The 22,155-nt window shown below is 34.5% G+C and overlaps 1 protein-coding gene across 1 annotated transcript; it reads left to right on the top strand.

Annotated features, from left to right (window-relative positions):
• Positions 1 to 449: 449 nt before the first annotated feature.
• On the top strand, positions 450 to 20,996 carry LOC116779453 (myosin-VIIa). Its single transcript, XM_032673740.2, has 14 exons — positions 450 to 652; positions 6,415 to 6,462; positions 8,992 to 9,252; positions 9,434 to 9,712; positions 9,833 to 10,117; positions 10,313 to 11,908; positions 12,040 to 12,267; positions 13,484 to 13,723; positions 13,803 to 13,967; positions 14,294 to 14,578; positions 14,658 to 17,123; positions 17,243 to 17,442; positions 20,082 to 20,349; positions 20,624 to 20,996. The coding sequence occupies exons 2-14, from the start codon at positions 6,445 to 6,447 to the stop codon at positions 20,828 to 20,830; spliced, it is 6,498 nt and encodes a 2,165-aa protein (XP_032529631.1). The 5' UTR covers positions 450 to 652; positions 6,415 to 6,444; the 3' UTR covers positions 20,831 to 20,996.
• The last annotated feature ends 1,159 nt before the right edge of the window (positions 20,997 to 22,155 follow it).

Genomic DNA, 22,155 nt, shown 5'->3' with positions numbered 1-22,155 from the left:
TGTGAATCTTACGCATATTCTATGTGAAGGTTTACTAAATATAACTTTTATTGATACATCAAATGAAATTTTTAAACAGCACGTGCAAGTATTATTTTCCGTGTCTGCAATATTAATTACTATTGACATACATTATTAAATTAACACCAATATTTTTGTTTACTATAAACGTAATAGATGGCTCTGTATTGTCGGTAAAACAGATTAAGGCTTTTTTAATTATAAGAATCATTATATATGAGTTATGTGTAATAAATATCTCAAAACAAGCGACGTCATTTATGATATAAGATGTATGGATACAAAGAAAATATTATCATGACCAGTGTATATATAGTGTATAAAACTTAGTGGGCGTTTGCGTTAGACAGTTAAGGTTGTATTAAATATGGCGGCGATGTATGTCGGTAAAACAGTCGCCCCGGTCCGGTAGGCCGACGGGCGACACGCAAGCGGTACAGGTAGGTTAACATTCTCGCTCGATCGTATTCGGTGGCTCTGTGCGCTGTCCGTAATAAATAATTTAAAGTAAAAGAAATGATATCTTCAAGTTTCTGTGAGCGGTGACCGAGTGTTATAGTGTTCTGTATTCAAGTGCTTGTGATATGAAGGCCATTTCTGCTGTTTGATAGCGACTCAGCGGATCTTAACGGTAAATTAGTTAATGACCTGTCGCTGTTTACTCTGCGGTCAGGTGACTGGGGTCCAGGGGTTGTATGGGTCTATCGGTTTTTTTATTTCAAAAAAACGCGTCACATATATTAATTTATGTAACAATATACGACGAAGTTTACACGTGAATTCTGACACAGTTTGATGCGCGTGATTGTTACTCGCAAGTCAACTGTTTCTAGACGGAATATTGGATCACCATCACAATATTTGAACTGAAAGCAGCCTTCAGTTAACTCAGTCAGTTAGTTAGTTCATACATTAATGTTGTTCATCAGTTCATGCTTAACTCTTCACAGAATCTTATAAGAACTTTATTTACTAGTTACTTCGTTGTATAAAAGTTGAAATGATATTAATTGCTGTCAAAAATTGCTAATACAAGCAACTAACGTCGGACAAACACCGCATCATCGATATAACGGAATGAGTCAGCTGAACACAACCTCTTGTAAACTCTGCTAGGAACATTCTCATTAAAAAACTGCATATATTATTTCTTTCAAATAAGGTAACATTAAAATTACTTAAAAGTAATAATTTTTAAACGCTCTCGTAACGTGAAAGTAAATGCATATCGGTAACAACTTGTTTTAATTCGAAACCTTTATAATTCTATTCACATTGTCACCGATGCGTCAGGTTTCACTGGAATATTGGCATAATGACATATGCCATTGCTTTATTGTTTTGACGTAATAAAAAATATTTTATATTTTAAACTATTGATTATTGATTAATCATTATTTTTATTGATTACAATATAAAATTAATAACGGTCAATTATTATCTATGCGTTCATTAAATTTTTATTATATATGTTTGCAATAAATTGATTCTATCGATCTCTTCTCCGTATAAAAGAATTCAACGCGTCCCAAATCAGTTCCCACCTTTTCAGAAAAAATATTTTTCATACACAATATTAACTATAATTATAAGGAAGAATATGAAAGCTTATACTACTTTTACATTTTAATTATATCATTAAAATATGTAACTTTTATTATAAGTTTAAAAAATGTTGGTATTGTATACTCTGTTTCGGTAATGGGCCCACCTAACACGTAATTACTATTACACATAGTACTAACTGACTAAGAGAGTTGCTTGTTGGTATAACTGCGATTCGGTGACAGTTAACTTTACGTAGTTAAACTGAATATTTGACCGAAATTATGGCTGGGTTTAGATTTGATTCAGTCACTAGGCTAAGTCTTGTTATCACTCTACCATTTACCTATACAAAAATATATATTAAGTCAGAAATGAGTGATGTATGTATGTATGTTTGTCATTCTTTTAGCTTTAAATTGAATTATTTTTATGACAATACAATACCCATATTAATCTTACTACTGTTAAATTTAACCGCTCTGATTAAGTTATATTTCCACGGTCGAAACTCTGAATTGACTTCAGTGAAATTTAATATGAGGATACAGCTACGTTCGACTCAAACTCATTTTAAGCAAAGCCGCAGTCAGTAGTTAGTATTGAACGAAACATTAGTATATATTCAACATTAGTCTTCTAGGTCGAAGCTATTTGAAATCATATAAGACAAAATTTTTACCTTAATAAAATAATTTACCAATACATTATTCTAATTTAACAATTCTCTTCTAATACATGAATTAATAATAAAATCATTAATAAATTCAGCGCCAATGGGAGTTGTTCGATGTCTGTAACAATACATATTGTACTATCGATGAATACTGATGAGAGCGCTTAAACGCACCTTGACTTTCACTGGAAAAGGGTCGTGAGGTCACACGCGGTGGATGACAGGAATTTTAGAATGTTAGTTGTATTATGAATGCTTTGTTATCGATATGGATACAGTGGACTTAATATAAAGTAGATTTAATATCAACAACCCCGTTTAATATTTCTAGAATAATTTTCCCAATCGATCACTTCTTACTTCAAATTTATATCGTAACGTTTCATACAGCGTTCGTTTCATTCACAGATCTCCGCGTGTTATAGTATTGATGTCGTTTGTTGAATGAGAAACGGCAAACGCCTCGTACGTTGTGTGAGTTGTGAGGATGTACGTGCGACTAACAGTATGATAGTTTGCTTTCTATGTCAACTGCACTGCTGTGTACTGTCATAAGTCGTAGTGACTGTTGAAATCATTATGTTAGATGATCTATTTTACTAATTATTTATTAATATGTTTTTAATACCCAACTTTACAAGGTTTACAAGTTATAACTTCTTATTTGGAATATTATTAACATACTTTTATCAATCCACTCGATAATTTAAGTAGTTAATTAAAGGTAAGTTTTAAATTAGTATCCTATCGTGCTATCTTATCTATTACTATACAATAGATTTTAACTAAAATTTATATGAAGTTGTCAATTATTCATATTTAAGAACATCTAATATAAATATCCTTAGGATCCATTATTTTTTTCAATGTCATACCTACTAAAATTAAGAAGATTTCGACCAAAACTATTTTATATTCATTCTATGACATATGGAAACTCCTTGCCTTTTCAACCAATTTAAAAATAAAACTCAGTTTACTAATGTTTATTAAATATATAAACTACATACACGACAGATTATATATTTAATAGTCGATGTTTAATGTTCTGATATGCTTTAAATGCTTGCTAAACATTTGACGAAACTTCCGTGAGCCACGCAACTCGCCTCGGATTACTCGTAATACATACATATGATGTACTTTTCCTGCGTATGGAATCGCTATTTCTTGCTAAATCTTACAACACTCGCTTGTTTACGGCGATCGATTGCTTATAAAGTGTTATTAAAACCTATTAAAAAGTATTTTAGACGAAAGAGGATTATTGAAATATTACGAGAAGTGTTTGTTTAGTCTGTGACCTTATTTTTGATCTCTTTAATTTTATAGACTGTGTTCATTGTTTATTATATACTTTTTGAGTATATAAGTACCTATTGATTCTACTCAACACTGCGCAGAGAAACTGCTAAGTGCTTATCCACTTAGAAATTGAGATCCACATCATGATGTCGGTTTGTTTGTAAATAACTGTTCGATGTTTTATTATAGGGACAGTCTTCTACGAGTTGTCTAATGATTTGATGACAACAGATACGTAAATAAAATTAACGTTGTATGATACATTATGTTAAAATATTAAATCGATATTACAGTTTGTTAAAGGATATGTAGGTGATAGTGTATACAATTTTACTGAGAAACTGTATTATAAGGAAGTGATCATATTATTTAATGTCAAAAAAAAACATTGCATTAATTATTATCGGTTAATATGAATGGACTTGCGTGCAGTGGGTAAGTGATAAAATATATTAATATTTGTGAGATATATAAATTTTATATTCTCATAGCCAAAGGTCAGCTCTACCGTCGAGTTTTTTATCGTAATACAAGGAAAACGTTTATTATATCTCTATGTAATCAATTTAAAACTCGACCATTATATGTATAAATTTAATTTAACATCAACCATACACAATAATATAAATAAATGTATATATAGCCTTAAATGAGAACGGTTAGATTTGGTACTTTTCGTTTCGGAGTCTTAAGATTTTCGTGACAAGCAACAGTAGTGACAATGTAACGGCCTTGGCATCATGTCCCAATTCTAAGCCGGTGCTCTGTGTTACCCACCGCGGCATTGTTTACGTAAAATGCGATAAGAGACTTAGATGCCATCGTTCAGACAATCTGTATCACTGTAACTGAGATTATATTTTTCGTTTATATTACGCGATTTTATTATATTATTTTACATAAATGCAAAGTTAAGGTTACTTTATATCAACTTTGCGGGAAGACGTGATCAAAGCGTCTGTCGATTAGTCTAGATACGGGACTATATATTGATATAACTTTATGCGAAAATCATATTCTAGTTGAAACATGTAAAAATTTATATATTTTTATATTAAATGCGGTTTTAATTTTATATAACCGATAACATTGTTTTAAAAGAAAGTTGTGTTTCAACAGACATATGCAAGAAGGTTAAATTTATTTTCCAAGTGAAAGTGATGACAGCTTTTTAACGATTGAAATTTTTAATGTTTTTGTTTGGTTTCGAAAACTTGTGTTATGTATAATAAATGTGTAAAATGTATCTCTTAGTAAATAAAAAAAATACCGAAAGTATTTAAAGTGTAGATAAAATGTATATTGAAATTTTTTAAATATTAGGTTAGTATGTAAAAGAGAATCGATCATTTTTTTTTTTTTTGGTGTCAATAATAGTGCTATAATTTTTTTTATTCGCAAGCCTTGGTTTTATGTATATTGTAAAAATGTGTATAATTTATATATATTTTTTATGACGTGTCTGTCAAAGCCTAAGCCTCATATTAATATCACAAATATTTACTAAAAAAAAAACTTTTCGTCAAGTAACTTTGAAGATAGTTAAGTATATGGTTTAGAAAGAGACATAAAAATGTATGTAAATGATTTTCCTCATAGAGGGTATGGAAAGATCAATACTGAAACACTGGAAGCCTCATAAGCAACGGGGTCATTGTTATTTGATACAGCATTAAATTTCCCATACATCAACGTCATTGTCCCCAGATGAATGACCGAAAGGACTTCCGATATACAAAACAGTTCATTGACCACACGTATGTTAAGATCACACGCATGACACACATACGACTCATTCGATTTTTATACACAAACAATAAAGACATAGACATTTCCGATTTAATTTTATCTATCTTGTGTAATATGAATTTTAAGAGTTAAATATCATATACAATTTCAAAACGCAACATATTTAACTAACGACAACTAAACGCCATTTTGTTTTGCGTAAACACAAAAGTGTTAATCGTTCACAGTGCGGGGTCTTATTCTTTTCATTGTTATGAAAACAAACTGAATTACTCGTATTGTTTGAGGTTAAAAGGAAGTCGGTTGTTGCGAGAGCTAACTGACAGATGTATAGATAACACCTGCGTTTGTTCTTGGCGGAAACATTTTACTTTCATAGCTTCGTTTGAATGCTGGAATAACGTACTTTTCATGCCTCTGAAATAGCCGGCGTCCTTTGTAACGTAGACTAAGGATATAAGCCTCTTACTTACAGATTGGAATGTGTTTAAGTCGGGCTTAGTTACAAATGGCATCGGATTTCGGTACATTAGCATAACAATACAAAAAAATGTCATTCGGCTTGGTAGATTGACACTATGATACGAGATTACTTGTAAAATAAAGTGAATAAAACATTCCTCGCAACTAAATACTAACATACTTTGAGTAAAATAACTAACCCACATAAAATATATCCGTCACGTAATTTGCTCCGATCATTTGCATCACCCACATTTTCTATGTTAATGAAGTTCTGATTGATATGCCGCTGTAGAGATAGCCATCCGTGTACCATTGATCCGGGGACATACATGTTTCATGCTGCGCTGATTGATGACATTCGACCGTCTGCTTCGAACGCCTGGGTGGTTATGATGAATTTTTATAAATTCCAACGACTCATGTGTAAGATATTAGTTGAGGATATCATTGTAACAATAAAACACGGCTAGCGTGCGTGTTATCTAATACGGTTTTTGCGAAACTTATCTAGCGCAACGAGATTTTTTTTTCTTCTTCTTTAAAATTAACAAACGACTACAGTTGCGGTGCCAATTTACAATTAAATATTTCCGTGGTTTGTGTAGGATGCTGTATGTTGATGGTTGAACTTATTTAATGATTTCTGTTTTCAGATCAGGCCGGTGACCACATGTCGGTTCGTCATGGTGATTGTTACCAGAGTGAGTTATTTGAGTTTTAATAAAGAAAAGTTACTTCGATATAATTTTTTGAATTTTAAAACGAATATGGCTACTGAAAATCGTGATCGTATGTATACACAAGTATAATTTAAAAAAGAAATTTTTTATAAAAAAAAATGTGAAAGATGAAATATATTCTTAGTAGTTTTGTACAACGTTTAGTCCAAACAAAGTAAGTTTACCAGTGACAAGTAATATGCAAATTGAACGGCAAAAAGACAATGCGATCTCAAGAGCAAGGTTCAAGGTCTCGTACCGACTCGCCTTGAATAACATTAACCCTTGAATGAGCGAGGAAAGTCGACAAAACGAGCACACTTCAAATGAGAGAAAGTTTTACCATTAACGCTATATACAGAGGAATATTATATCTAAGCTGATCACATATGTTTTATAAATACCTTAAATTAGTTTTTAATTAGTTTATAATACAGGTTCATTGACCTTAACACACAAAAGCAAATTTTCTCTATCAAACAATATAAAATAATCTTTTGTCTTAGTGAACGACTATGTATTAACTCAGCATAAGACAAATATTGAAGTCAGCATACTTTGTCATACCGACAGACGTTTCACAATCCTAGAGTAAACATAGTTTTAGTCTTACCAAGTAATAACTCAGCGTTTCTTCTATGTTTCATACACATTAGTAATATATTGTCAGTTGATATTTGAAAAGATAAATATATTTTAAACTTATCGAATTGATGACATTATACTAGTGAGATTCGTTTAACTATATTTTATATATGTATATAAATAGCGCGTGGGAGAATATATTGTAGCGGCCTATTTTCGCAACAAAACCCGTTTGAGACCGATATCGGACAAATGACTGTTAAACTAGCCGGAATAAACACATCCTTTGTTAAAACTTGTCGAGAATTCATTCCTTAAATAAGCAGCCATACCATGGCACCGGTATTAATATTATTTTTATAAAATATTTAACATATCCCGTTCGTTAAAAAAAAATATGTTTTTAATTTATTTTTAAATTACCGCTACAAGTCAAGACCGATACAGCCACGCCAACTATACGAGATGTAGAAGATAACGGTAAACTCACAATAAATTTCTAAATTTAAATTTATGCTATTATAATAACGATTTTATATTAATATTAACATAAAATTAATTTGAATTGTTTGCGCTGTTGTAGACATAACAATTAATTTATTAAAAAAAGTAAACTGGCATTATGTAAGAAGCAGAATGAGGTAAAAAAAAAAAGAATTAACTCTCTAATAAACCGGTAATTGATGTAAGACAATTCTAAATACATACTCGTATTATCATTTATATTTTTTATGTGTTTTTTTTATTATTTGATTATTCTTATGATAACGAATAGAAATATCATCTACTGAATTCTATGATCTTTACTAATTATTTGTATTTCTAAATCACATTCGTACTAGACTCGACCGACTTTTGTTTACTCTATCGTGATCTACAAATCTTAAAACAAAGATCATAAATAAGAAATTATATGAAGATAATTAAAGATGATTTAAATAAATACGCTCTCATTTCGCTAACGACGTCGTACCGCCAAGTTAACAACTTGAACGGAGTTTTTGAATTATATCTAGATGTACGTTTTAATAAAATAAATAATATTGATATGAGTATCATGTAGAATAATAGAGATAGTGGTCTCTCATTCACAAAACCATCGACCTCTCACACTCTAGTGATAAAATTATCGATATTATACTAACATGAACTCGATAAATCCAACAATATTGTGCGGAATATAATGTTTAGTTTGGTAAGGGAAACGGCTTTCTGTGTACGTGGATATTTTATAAATATATATAGTGCTAATTGATGAATGTCAAATGCTAGAAATGTTTTATATTCACTTTCACCGAACTGAGATATAATCTTTGGTTGTGTACGTGATCGCGTCATTGCTTAAGGTTAACAAAAAAGGAGTGTTGCTTTCTATTGAATTCGTCTGGCGTCTGACCGGTTAACTTATTAAATTCCGGTTGCATGTCTATACCGAAATCGTCAATGCGTTAGGTGACGTTTTCTATGTGAACGATTTTACTAAAACAGGAAGAATTGATTGCTAGAACATGTACTGGTTGTATAAATAAATATTAAGTCACATTTCGTTCAATTCATAATGATATTAGTTAATAATGTTTCTTAATACTGCCACTAAGTCAAAACTCCAGTTTAAGTAGAAATATTTAAGTTATAAGTAAAATAAACGAAAGTTTAAAACGTCTAGAATGGTCTTGACTCTAGAAACATTTGGATCTAGATTAAGCACGTGTTAGAAAATAGTTCTAAATATGGAGTGTTATTAGCAAATATATTTTCTCATTATAGTATTGTCTAAATATCTAAAATAAGAACGTACTAAACTTAACGGCATCCTTAGTAGATCTTTACTTATATTTCTAATTACTTAAAATTACGATTGCCATGTTATAGCTAGTTTGTACCATAGTAGAATTTACTTCTGAGACCATTATTTGTTACTTCCAGGGTGATTATATATGGATAGAGCCGGTTTCGGGGCGGGAGTTCGATGTGGCTATCGGGGCGAGGGTGCTGGCGGCGGAAGGTCGCCGGATACGAGTGAAGGATGACGACGGGCAGGAGCAATGGCTGCCACCAGAGAGACGGATCAAGGCGATGCACGCCACCTCCGTGCAGGGCGTCGAGGACATGATCTCCCTCGGCGACCTGCACGAAGCTGGCATCCTTAGGAACCTCCTCATCCGGTACAACGATAACCTCATATATGTAAGTTATTCCGTCTCAATATTAAATTACAATAAAAATGATACAGTAACATGAATCGCCTTTAATGTATTTTGCTACATTCAGCGAATACAACTTTATTATCACAACGTGTTATAACTTAGTGGATAACGTGAATGTATGTGGAACGTGTGTAGATAAAGGATATTACAATTTATTTCAGACGTATACGGGTTCAATTCTAGTGGCAGTGAATCCCTACCAAATATTACCAATTTATACAGCGGACCAAATTAAGTTATACAAAGAAAGGAAGATAGGGGAACTGCCGCCACATATATTTGCTATAGGTGACAACGCTTACGCGCACATGCGGAGGTACGGTCAGGATCAATGTATAGTGATCAGCGGCGAATCTGGCGCGGGGAAGACCGAGTCCACGAAGTTAATACTACAATACCTCGCCGCGATCAGTGGAAAGCATTCCTGGATAGAGCAACAGGTGACAATAATGTTGAATAACGATTTATGTCCGTATTTCTAAGAACATCCGAGCATGCGATCCATAGCAACATAGGGCGTTTGCAATAAAATTATATAACACAGTGAAATCTTCTTTCAGATCCTAGAAGCTAATCCGATATTAGAAGCTTTTGGTAACGCTAAAACGGTAAGGAACGACAATTCGTCTCGTTTCGGTAAATATATAGACATTCATTTCAATAGCAACGGTGTGATAGAGGGAGCGAAAATAGAACAGTACTTGTTAGAAAAATCAAGAATCGTTAACCAGGGAGCGAACGAGAGAAACTATCACGTGTTTTACTGTCTACTGGCTGGTCTGTCCAAGGAGGAAAAAAAGAAATTGGAATTGACTGAACCTACTGAATACAGATATCTGTCTGGTGTAAGTTATATACCACAACCATTAAATTCTATAGATTTCTTAATAAGCTAATAATAATAAAAATTTACATTTTGTGTTCATGTCAGTGACGTCGGACGTTACGTGATTTTCATGTTTATTTTAATATGTATTGCACGACTGATGACTACATGATATCACGTGTTCGAATTATACGGAAATGTATAAATTTTTCAGGGAGGCAGTTTTACATGCGAAGGCCGGGACGATGCTGCCGAATTCGCCGACATAAGATCCGCCATGAAGGTTTTATTATTTACAGAGTCGGAAATATTTGAAATATTAAAACTTCTCGCAGCCGTCCTGCATTGCGGTAATATAAAATACGAGGCGACTGTAGTCGATAATTTGGATGCTACAGAGATAATTGAACAAGTTAATGTAAGGAGAGTTGCGAATTTGTTAGGTGTGCCGACCCCGTCCTTAATAGATGCGCTAACAAGGAAGACGTTATTTGCACACGGGGAAACTGTTGTATCCACTTTGAGTAAGACCCAGTCCGTTGACATTAGAGATGCATTTGTTAAAGGGATTTACGGTCGCCTATTTGTAACTATTGTGAGGAAAATTAACGCCGCTATATATAAACCAAAGTCTACAATGAGAACAGCTATTGGGGTCCTCGACATATTTGGATTTGAAAATTTTGATCATAACAGTTTCGAGCAGTTCTGTATCAACTTCGCCAATGAGAATTTACAGCAATTTTTCGTTCGACATATATTTAAGCTGGAGCAGGAGGAATACAATCACGAAGGCATTAACTGGCAACATATAGAATTCGTCGATAATCAAGATGCTTTGGATTTGATTGCACTGAAACAGCTAAATATCATGGCCTTGATAGACGAAGAGTCCAAATTCCCGAAGGGCACGGACCAGACGATGTTAGCGAAGCTCCATAAAACGCACGGCTTGCACAGAAATTATTTAAAACCCAAGTCCGATATAAACACCAGCTTCGGTTTGAATCATTTCGCCGGCATCGTATTTTATGACACACGAGGTTTCTTAGAGAAGAACAGAGACACTTTCAGCGCAGACCTTTTACAATTAATTCACATATCAACAAATAAGTTCCTACAGCACATTTTCCAGGAGGACATTATTATGGGATCAGAGACGAGAAAACGTACACCCACATTGTCGACGCAGTTTAAAAAGTCTTTAGATTTATTAATGAGAACGCTAGGAACTTGCCAGCCGTTCTTCATACGTTGCATAAAACCCAATGAATTTAAGAAACCTATGTTATTCGATCGAGGGCTGTGTTGTAGACAGCTGAGGTACTCCGGCATGATGGAAACAATAAGAATCAGGCGAGCAGGATATCCTATTAGGCATAGTTTCAAAGAATTTGTAGAAAGGTACAGGTTTTTGATACCAGGCGTACCGCCGGCACACAAAACGGATTGTAGGGCAGCTACTTCCAAAATATGTGCAACAGTTCTAGGCAAATCTGATTACCAATTGGGTCATACTAAAGTGTTTCTTAAAGATGCCCACGACTTGTTCCTCGAGCAGGAGAGGGATAGAGTGCTCACTAGAAAAATACTTATACTGCAACGATCCATTCGGGGGTGGGTTTATAGGAGAAGATTTTTGAAAATGAGAGCCGCAGCTATACTAATCCAGCGACACTGGCGAGGAAAACTTCAGAGAATCCGCTACAACAAAATGAAAGCTGGCTATTCAAGACTGCAGGCATTGATTCGAGCGAGAGTGTTGGCTCACAGGTTCCGACACTTGCGTGGACACATTGTTTCATTACAAGTAAGTTTTTCTATACATATATAACGAAAAAATGTTAAATAAAGTCAGCAATATAATCCCTTTCATGCTTCAGAGTTCAAACTCTAATATTTTTACCGAATACGGCTCCTAAATAAAATATTCCATTCTAGGCTGCGGCTCGGGGATATTTGGTTCGTCGTTCGTACGGTCATAAGATGTGGGCGATAGTGAAGATCCAGAGCCACGTGCGGCGACTGATCGCCATGAGGAGGTACCGCAGACTGAGGCAGGAGCAGGTCGCGCACAACGAGGCGCTGCGGCTGCGGCGGCAGGAGGAGCAGCGACTGCATCACCAGGGCAACACGCGCGCTAAGGAGATCGCTGAACACAACTATAGGGTACCTATCAAGTTCTCTTCATATCTCACATTTTTATATTCATTCTTTCTCATCAACAGAACGCAGGACGCAGCTTTTGAATACTTTCTTAAATTACAAACTAATTCTATCATAAAATGAGACATGACAAAAACTGCATAACAGGTACATTATTATGAACCAAGTGGGTCTGTCTACTTACAACATCTGTTTAAAAAACTAATATTTTATTTATATTTATTTAAAATAGAAATGTATAAAATATTAAGTTTTTATTAAGTAAGTAATATAAAAAAATATCTCATAATAATCTATAATTACCGTTGGCGTTATTATTTAAAATCTGTCTATATTTTTAATAGTACATGCAAACAAAAAAAAAAAAACAAAATTAAATTAATTATGTTTTGATCGGTAGATAAGTTAGTGATAGTGGAAGCCAATATTGGTAAATTAAGGTGGCGGTAATACACAAAGCTAATTAATTACGATATCTAAAACTTATCTCGATCATTACCAGCCAACGATATGAAACAAAATTTTTGTTAGTTTCGTATCAGCTGCTTGAAAATAAGAAGAGAAAAATGTTGATTTGTTGAAAATTAGGCGGTAAATTTAAAACAGTGTTATTCTTTGATGTCATTTTAAAGAGACTGTCTACAACAACCTTGCGTATTGTAAGGTATGTCTACATTTTTTTATGGATTACTTACTATATTTGATGAAATAAAATCCCTTATAAATACTTCGACTGGTAAGAGATATTGCCCAAACTGTGTATTCGATACCCGAGACGAAGCAATATGCAAGTGCGATCTTAATCGAGCATGTAGCGTGTTATACAATCCCGGCGACCTGGATGCGGTTGGATAACGAATCTATAAACAAGTTAACCGAACACGCGTTTTAGTGTACATTATAACACAGGTGATTGGTAGTGTCGGTTGACTAATATGCTGTCCGCTTGCAATTGTGAAACTGACGATCCACTCGGGCTATTCATTCGTAACCATACATGGCGACTGGATAACGCGGCAAGTATTGGCTAATCGACGTACGCTATCCTGTAACTTTCACTTCACTACCTATCTGACGTGCAATTATTTGTAATTGAATACATTAAAGCCGATTACCCAGCAACAACATAATACTAGTACTAGACTGGATAATCATGAATATTATTGTAAGTTGTAACCTAGTTTCTAAAAACAATTATTCAATATCGCGTTGTCGATAGGAGCGCATGTATGAGCTGGAACGACGTGAAGCTGAATTAGCGCTGGAGGAGAAGCGGCAATTAGAAGCTAAAAGAACGTTATTACAAGAAGCAGCGAGGAAACAGGATGAGCCAGTCGATGACAGCAAACTCGTAGAAGCGATGTTCGACTTCCTGCCAGACTCTAGCAGCGAAGCGCCCGCACCAAAGGACACGTCAGTTTTCAGTGATCTTCCGCAGCAGAGAGCCGATCAACAAGAAGTAATAGTTTTGTTACCATAAATTATCTTAAAACTATAATTAGAATACATATTTTTTAATAAAATTACATGTTCTATAGATGGTTACGCCCATGCAAACAACATCAGAAGACGAGGAAGATCTATCGGAATTCAAATTTCAAAAATTCGCAGCTACGTATTTTCAAGGGAACGTCACCCATCAGTACTCTAGAAAACCTCTCAAACATCCATTACTGCCCCTCCATACACAAGGTGACCAACTGGTAAGTGATTTGGTCAATTTTAGTGGCTCGTGAGTGAATATCGCTAATTGTTTTTAAATATGAACGGATTACAAGTCGTAACGTACCGATAAGTCAGATAATCAGATAACTCTAATGGACTCTTTATGATACTAGTGCGCCATGAAAAACGCAGAGCGAAAACTTCAAGCAATTATAAATATAATGTATTTAGAACTGTAATAAAGAAAAATAATATTCTTTGAGAAAATTAATGTTTATCAAAATAAGATGATTATGAAATTTGTAACATAAGATTGATTTGCTTTACATTAAGTAACTGTTTGTACGATGATTTCGTTTGACAGGCCGCTCAAGCACTATGGATTACAATTTTACGTTTCACTGGAGACCTTCCAGAACCCAGATACCATACAATGGACAGAGACAATACTTCCGTGATGTCGAAAGTAACGGCGACCCTTGGTAGAAATTTTATTAGATCTAAAGAATTTCAAGAGGCGCAAATGATGGGTGTAGACCCTGATGCTTATCTCAACAAACAAAAACCGAGATCTATTCGCCATAAGTTAGTATCATTAACATTAAAGAGGAAGAACAAACTTGGCGAAGACGTGAGGCGGAAGTTGCAGGTAATGCTGGCCATAAAAATATTTTATTACAAAATTAATGACAAATATGACAAATAATCGATAGTTTTATCTTTTATAGGATGAAGAATATACAGCCGACAGTTACCAATCATGGTTAGAGTCACGGCCTACGTCAAACCTGGAAAAGCTTCACTTTATAATTGGACATGGAATCTTGAGAGCCGAATTGAGGGATGAGATATACTGTCAAATTTGTAAACAACTAACGAACAATCCGTCCAAATCATCTCATGCCCGCGGATGGATCTTACTATCTCTCTGTGTGGGCTGTTTCGCTCCCAGTGAAAAATTTGTAAATTACCTAAGAGCCTTCATAAGAGAAGGTCCACCAGGTTACGCGCCTTACTGTGAAGACCGCCTTAAGAGGACCTTCAACAATGGAACGCGAAACCAACCGCCGTCATGGCTTGAACTGCAAGCTACAAAATCTAAAAAACCTATAATGTTACCAATAACGTTCATGGACGGTAATACTAAGACATTGTTAGCCGATTCGGCGACCACCGCCAGGGAGCTATGTAATCAGCTGTCAGATAAAATTGGTTTAAGAGATCAATTTGGCTTTTCGTTGTATATAGCACTGTTTGATAAAGTCAGTTCTCTCGGTAGCGGCGGCGATCACGTTATGGACGCTATATCCCAATGTGAGCAATATGCCAAAGAACAAGGTGCCCAAGAACGGAATGCACCTTGGAGATTATTCTTTAGGAAGGAAATATTCGCACCGTGGCACGATCCAACGGAAGATCAGGTAGCGACTAATCTGATATATCAACAAGTAGTCCGAGGAGTCAAGTTTGGTGAGTATCGATGCGACAAAGAGGAGGACCTGGCAATGATCGCCGCGCAGCAATACTATATTGAGTACGGTCAGGATATGAACGCGGAACGTTTATATACATTGTTACCGAACTATATACCCGATTATTGCTTGACGGGAGTTGAGAAAGCAGTCGACCGATGGGGCGCTCTTGTAGTGCAAGCTTATAAAAAGAGTTATTATGTCAAAGAAAAAATAGCGGCCTATAAAGTGAAAGAGGATGTAGTTAGTTATGCGAAGTTCAAATGGCCTTTACTCTTTTCTCGATTTTATGAGGCGTATAGAAACTCGGGACCAAATTTGCCAAAGAACGATGTAATTATAGCGGTTAATTGGACCGGAGTTTATGTTGTCGACGATCAGGAACAAGTGTTGTTAGAGTTATCATTCCCAGAGATTACAACTGTGTCAAGTCAAAAAACGAATAAAGTTTTTACGCAAACCTTTAGTCTATCCACTGTGCGTGGCGAAGAGTTTACGTTCCAAAGCCCTAACGCCGAGGACATTCGTGACTTGGTAGTGTATTTCTTAGAAGGGCTTAAAAAGAGGTCGAAATTCGTTATAGCTTTACAAGATTATAAGGCACCGGGGGAGGGTTCAAGTTTCTTAACATTCCTAAAAGGAGATCTTATAATTTTAGAAGAAGATAGTACTGGCGAATCGGTACTCAATAACGGATGGTGCATCGGTCGCTGTGAACGGAGTATGGAGAGAGGTGACTTTCCTGCTGAAACTGTATACGTTCTTCCAGCATTAAGTAAGCCGCCACCAGATATATTGGCATTGTTCTGTCAAGAAGGTGCTCAACATGGCAGGCGTGCACCTACCAGCACGTTTAATGGAACAGAAACAAGAGACAAACCTCATACCCTTGTTGAATATGCAATGGATCATTTCAGATTACCGCCAAAGCGTACCACTTCTAAAGCTCTAACACTTTCCACTGCTAAAAGAGGAGCCGAAGAATTGTGGCGACATTCTAGAGAACCAATAAAACAGCCCTTATTGAAGAAGTTGCAAGCCAAAGAGGAGCTAGCTGAAGAAGCTTGCTTTGCGTTCACGGCCTTACTAAAATACATGGGGGATCTTCCTTCCAAACGTCCACGTCTAGGTAATGAATATACGGACCATATTTTTGATGGCCCTCTCAAACATGAAATTTTAAGAGATGAAATCTATTGTCAACTTATGAAACAGTTAACAGACAACAGAAATAGAATGTCGGAAGAAAGAGGTTGGGAATTAATGTGGCTAGCTACAGGGTTGTTTGCGTGTAGTCAGGGCCTCCTTAGAGAATTAACTTTATTCCTTAGAACTAGACGATATCCAATCGCACAGGATTCACTACAAAGACTTCAGAAGACGTTACGAAATGGCCAAAGGAAGTATCCGCCCCACCAAGTTGAAGTCGAAGCCATCCAACATAAAACTACTCAAATATTCCATAAGGTGTATTTCCCCGATGATACCGATGAGGCGTTCGAAGTAGACTCCTCAACCAGGGCAAAAGACTTCTGTCAAAACATCGCACAGAGACTGAATCTCAGGTCCAGTGAAGGGTTCAGTTTGTTCGTTAAGATAGCTGATAAGGTCATATCAGTGCCGGAAGGTGACTTCTTTTTCGATTTCGTTCGTCATCTCACGGATTGGATCAAGAAGGCGCGCCCGACACGCGATGGCATCACGCCTCAATTTACGTACCAGGTATGTTAAATGACTTGATTATTCTATAGTATCATTAAGCCATAAGGCTGTGAATGACAATCTGCCCATCATTTTATAATCACATACATCATGGAGAACAATTTTACTGTACGCTTTAGGTGTTCTTCATGAAGAAGTTGTGGACGAACACGGTCCCGGGCAAGGACCGGGCTGCGGACGTGATCTTTCACTTCCACCAGGAGTTGCCGAAGTTGCTTCGAGGATACCACCGCTGTGGGCGGGAGGAGGCCGCCCGCCTCGCCGCCCTCGCCTACCGCGCGCGCTTCGGAGACAACAAGCAGGAACTCCAGGCCATCCCGTGAGAATCTTCATTTTATTATAATAATTGCGTTATACAACTGAAACAGATATTCATAGAAATATATGTAGATGGATGCAAAACCAAAATAACACAAGATACAAAGTGCCAATGTCATATATGTACATACTACGAGTATTGCTAAGTCTTATGAGTATTAAACTCTCTTATTTTTGAGAATACGACAACGAGATTATCTTGTGATGACTTGTTTTCTTATTTTTTACATTTCTTACACATATAATACTTAAAATATTTGATATAAGTAACGATTCTATAAAATTTTGACTAAGATTTTTCTAAATAGTTATGTCAGCTGTCATTAAAATCGTCAGGTTAACGCTATTCTATAAAGATATATCGGATTTATTAAAAATTCATTTTTTTAAAGACAGGACGCCAGCCTCGCTGACGTCACTAATGTCAATTGTTTCAGTACGTTCCAGATATTTCAAAATCAAACTTCAATTCTTCTAAATGTTCTTGTATTTCTCGAAAGTTTTTCATAATCACATTCTTTATGATCCGCACTCGCTGAACTCTGCAGTCCGCTGTCGTGCGTCCAGACGTCATATTTATACCAGAATTCAAACATAGTTCTATTCTCTTTGATTTCGTTTTACTTTTAACAATAGTAACGACGACCAATAAGTTGTTATAGTAATTGATGCCAGCCTTGAGTTATTTTCATGTTGCACCCGTCATTGAAGCTGATAGATATAAATCTATATATCCTTATCCGATTATTAAAAATTCAAATATGATTACTATGTAGTTTCTAATTCCTTGGTTGGTTGGTTGTTTTAAATGTGGTCTTTATCTGTGCAAAGACGTGCACAGTATATTCTGCCAGTGTCGTGTAGAATGGAAGAGACGCGATCCGGGATTAACTTATGCATGCAATAAAATTTAACAGCCTCGACTGAAGTAACAATAAGGAAGTTTGTTAGGAGATCTAAAACAACACAAATTCAATTAAATGCAAAGCTTAGGAGATTTCTTATTCCTGTTAAAGTTATAACAACGAGCTTAATGGTTAAATACTGACATCGTATAACTGACGTGTGTCATAATGTTGCTATGTAAGACAGTTTATGAGAACTGAGTAAGTTTAAAAGTTATCAATCAATATCAATGCAATCATCATCAATCAATACATATTATAAAACAAAGTCCCTTTCCGCGTCTGTCTGTCTGTTTGTTCGCTATAAACGGAGAAACTACTGCACCGATTATCAAACAGTTATCACCACTATAGCTTGATTCTCGAGGAAGGTTTAAGTATATAATTTGTTAGGTTTTTGTATTTACTCGAGTGTACATCAACTATATTTGTTGACGACGTCGGGAAAACATGATCCGTCTGATAGATTTTAACTAAAACGCCGCCTAAAGTCTTTGAGATATAACAAAATAATATATAGTGGAATTGTCTATCTTATATAGATCTACGAAAAGTCCACGGTCCCATATGTCTATACCTTAAAGATAACATACTATATCCATTTTACAACTTTAAAAAATTGGCATTCCTAAAGCGTATATTGGAAAGCTATTTACATAAATACCGTATTAAGTCTTATCAAATAAATGACTTTTTAAGCCTACATCAGTATCTGTAAATTACTTTTTAACTCATAAATCGGGCGTATTATTTGAAAGTTATCATAATATAAGTTTAATAATTCTCAAAATTAAATAGGCTATTCTATATTTTTTGTAAAGAGCCCGTGCGAAGCCGGGGCTGGTACCTCGTATATACATATATATATATTGTTTTCGCGGGATTTTTTATGGCTGCCAGTCTTATATTTGTACTTAACATACGGTACCCTATAATGTTCATGTTTTTTAATATTTATATTTTTTTTTTAAATAAAAAAATAATAATTATTCCCTTTAATCTAAATTTTACTAGACATTTTTACACGTGAGTTATGCGAGTACTTGAGTGTGCATTAGAAAAATAGAGCCAATGAGAATTAAAAAAAAAACATTCCTTCATAAATGAAATAAAATATAAAACTCGGGTAAATTCAAATTGCATGATATTTATCAGTATAGTAATTTCATTTTCCGTCTAAACGTAAATATCATATTGTAATATTTTAGTCATTTATATATTTGTACCAAACTTCGCATTATTTTGATATGTTTGGAGTTGAACTCGCATAGCTCAACAGTCTAAAAATAATATTTGAATGAATTAAATTATTAGTTTTGTGATAAATACATAAATATTAACTTTTTACTTTTTGATTCGTAGAAACCACGAGTTAGCAAAACAAAATTTTTCCTACTTATTTCTGATGAACTATTTGGTAAATGGCCGGAATAGTACCTGAATTAAAAAAGATCTGATTGAATTTATAAAAAAAAAAAAACAAAATAAATGATTTCTTGATCTTGGTATCAAGAAATCATTTAAATTCTTTAAAAGCTAGTATGAAAGTAAAGTATCGACAGTTTCAAAGCTTTTGCTTGTCTATTTATTTGATCCAGTCGAAAATGTCAATCATCTAGACGGGGTAACGTCGATGTATATCTACCCTAAACCGATTCTTATTACAGCTAGGCTATAAGAGTTATTTTTTATACACATGACACATTCATTTGGACAAATTTTTTATACATTACAGTCAAATGCTTCGAGAGCTCATACCAGCCGATCTTATAAAGCTGCAGAGTTCAGCTGATTGGAAGCGTGCCATAGTGGCTTCCTACAACCAGGACGCTGGGATGACGCCGGAAGACGCCAAGATTACCTTCCTCAAGGTCATTTACCGCTGGCCAACCTTCGGCTCCGCGTTCTTTGAGGTCAAACAGACCACTGAACCCAACTACCCCGAACTCTTACTGATCGCTATCAATAAGCACGGCGTGAGTTTGATACATCCACAATCAAAGGTTGGTGAATATTCATCATAATAGCTACCTTAAGTAACTTAGCGGGAATTAATCACATACAGACATGATTTATACGGTCCTCTTTATTCTTACAACAGGAAAAATATACTACGATATCATGTGCACTTTAATGTATAAAATATAAAACAACGAATGATTTTGTAAATAAAACTCGTTCTACGTCGTCGATAGTTTTGCTAGACTTAGTTTCATAAAAGCTGATTCCTTAAAGTTGGGATCAATGTAACTTAGAACTGTTTTTGCTAAATTTCAGGATATTCTGGTCACTCATCCCTTTACAAGGATCTCTAACTGGTCATCAGGGAACACATACTTCCACATGACCATCGGCAACCTCGTTCGAGGCTCCAAATTACTTTGCGAAACATCGCTCGGTTACAAAATGGATGACTTGCTTACCTCTTACATTTCATTGATGCTCACCAATATGAATAAGCAGAGATCTATGCGTGTTAAATAATCCAAATCATCTAAGTAAAAAAAACGACTAATTAGTGTTTCTCCAATAGTTTTTATTCATTTGTTAATAGAACCCGATATCATATATGTTACGAGCTTTATATATTTTTTTATCTGTCTTATTTTCAAATAAAAATAAAAATTGTTATTATATGTGACAACACTGACGATGACATTTTTATTGAATTTTAAATCTTTAACTTATTTAAATATTCAATAGAAATCCGTCCAAAAATTGAAGTGTGTAACAACATTTAAGTACAATACAATTATAATAAACATTTTAAAATTCGCATAAAATATTTTTATAAAAAGAGGTTCTTTAATCTGCAATCTTAATATAATAACACCATAAAATTATATATAGTATGATAGAGGGAATGTTTCGGTACAAGGACTTTTAAATTGATATAATTAACAATTTAACAAAATATAATATAAAAAGAGATCTGTTATTATTTTTTTTAACGGTAAAGGTACGAAAATAATTTGTATAATCACCGTGCTAAATATAAATATGAGTGCTATTTAAATTGTCATTTAACTGTCATTTGTGTTAATAATATTTATCAAGTGCAAGGTCAACATGTAACAGCTGAAGCGTTATTTGTAAAAAAATATATTTGTATGTAATCTGACGTTAGCTGTCAGTTTGAATGTGATCTGTCATAAGTAACTTGGACAGCTGGCGTTTCATGTCGAATGTTATATTATTCACTATTTTTAATATGTCTGCGTTAACAAATTGTATTTATCTATCTAAGCTAAGAGATTATATAGGTGTAAAATTATTAATGTTATGCCATGAGTTCGAAAACAATATTCTAATGTTTTATTTGCTTTAAAATAAAAGTCGTATTTGTGCGTGGTTGTAAACATGAGTCACAATGAAAAAAGTGTTTAATTTGTTTCTTATAACCTATGATCTATAAACCTACGGTAATAGAATCGATATGATATGCTCTAGTTTATAATTGAATATTATAAATTGTGAGTAATATTGGTAACATTTTAAACTTAACTTGTTGTTGGAGTCGTACTAAGACCATAAAAATCAATGTAAAAAATATTAAACTATTATAAATTTCTTCTATTAATAAAATTATATTCAAAAAATAGTGTGGTGAGGTCTTATGAAAAAAAAAAAATAGTTGGAATCATAATCATGTGAATCAGAAAGGAACTCAACAAAAGCACTCAACATCACAATTTTTATTTAAATAGCCTAGCCGATCAAAACACAAGTACCGTAGAGCATTTATGAGTAGTGCGAAAGTTACATGATTTGTTCACGTTCAACTAATGCTTGCCGAACGCACCTTCACT

Source organism: Danaus plexippus, chromosome 2, assembly GCF_018135715.1.
Source record: "Danaus plexippus chromosome 2, MEX_DaPlex, whole genome shotgun sequence".
Lineage (NCBI taxonomy): Eukaryota > Metazoa > Arthropoda > Insecta > Lepidoptera > Nymphalidae > Danaus > Danaus plexippus.
The sequence above is the reverse complement of the archived record's forward strand: the minus strand, read 5'-3'. Positions and strand labels throughout refer to the sequence as shown.

What these genes read in the sequence shown, in the direction of transcription:
- LOC116779453 (XM_032673740.2), top strand. An exon ending in AATACAGATATCTGTCTGGT is followed by an intron (nt 10,118 to 10,312) that starts GTAAGTTATATA and finishes TAAATTTTTCAG; the next exon opens with GGAGGCAGTTTTACATGCGA. An exon ending in TCGCTGAACACAACTATAGG is followed by an intron (nt 12,268 to 13,483) that starts GTACCTATCAAG and finishes CGTTGTCGATAG; the next exon opens with GAGCGCATGTATGAGCTGGA.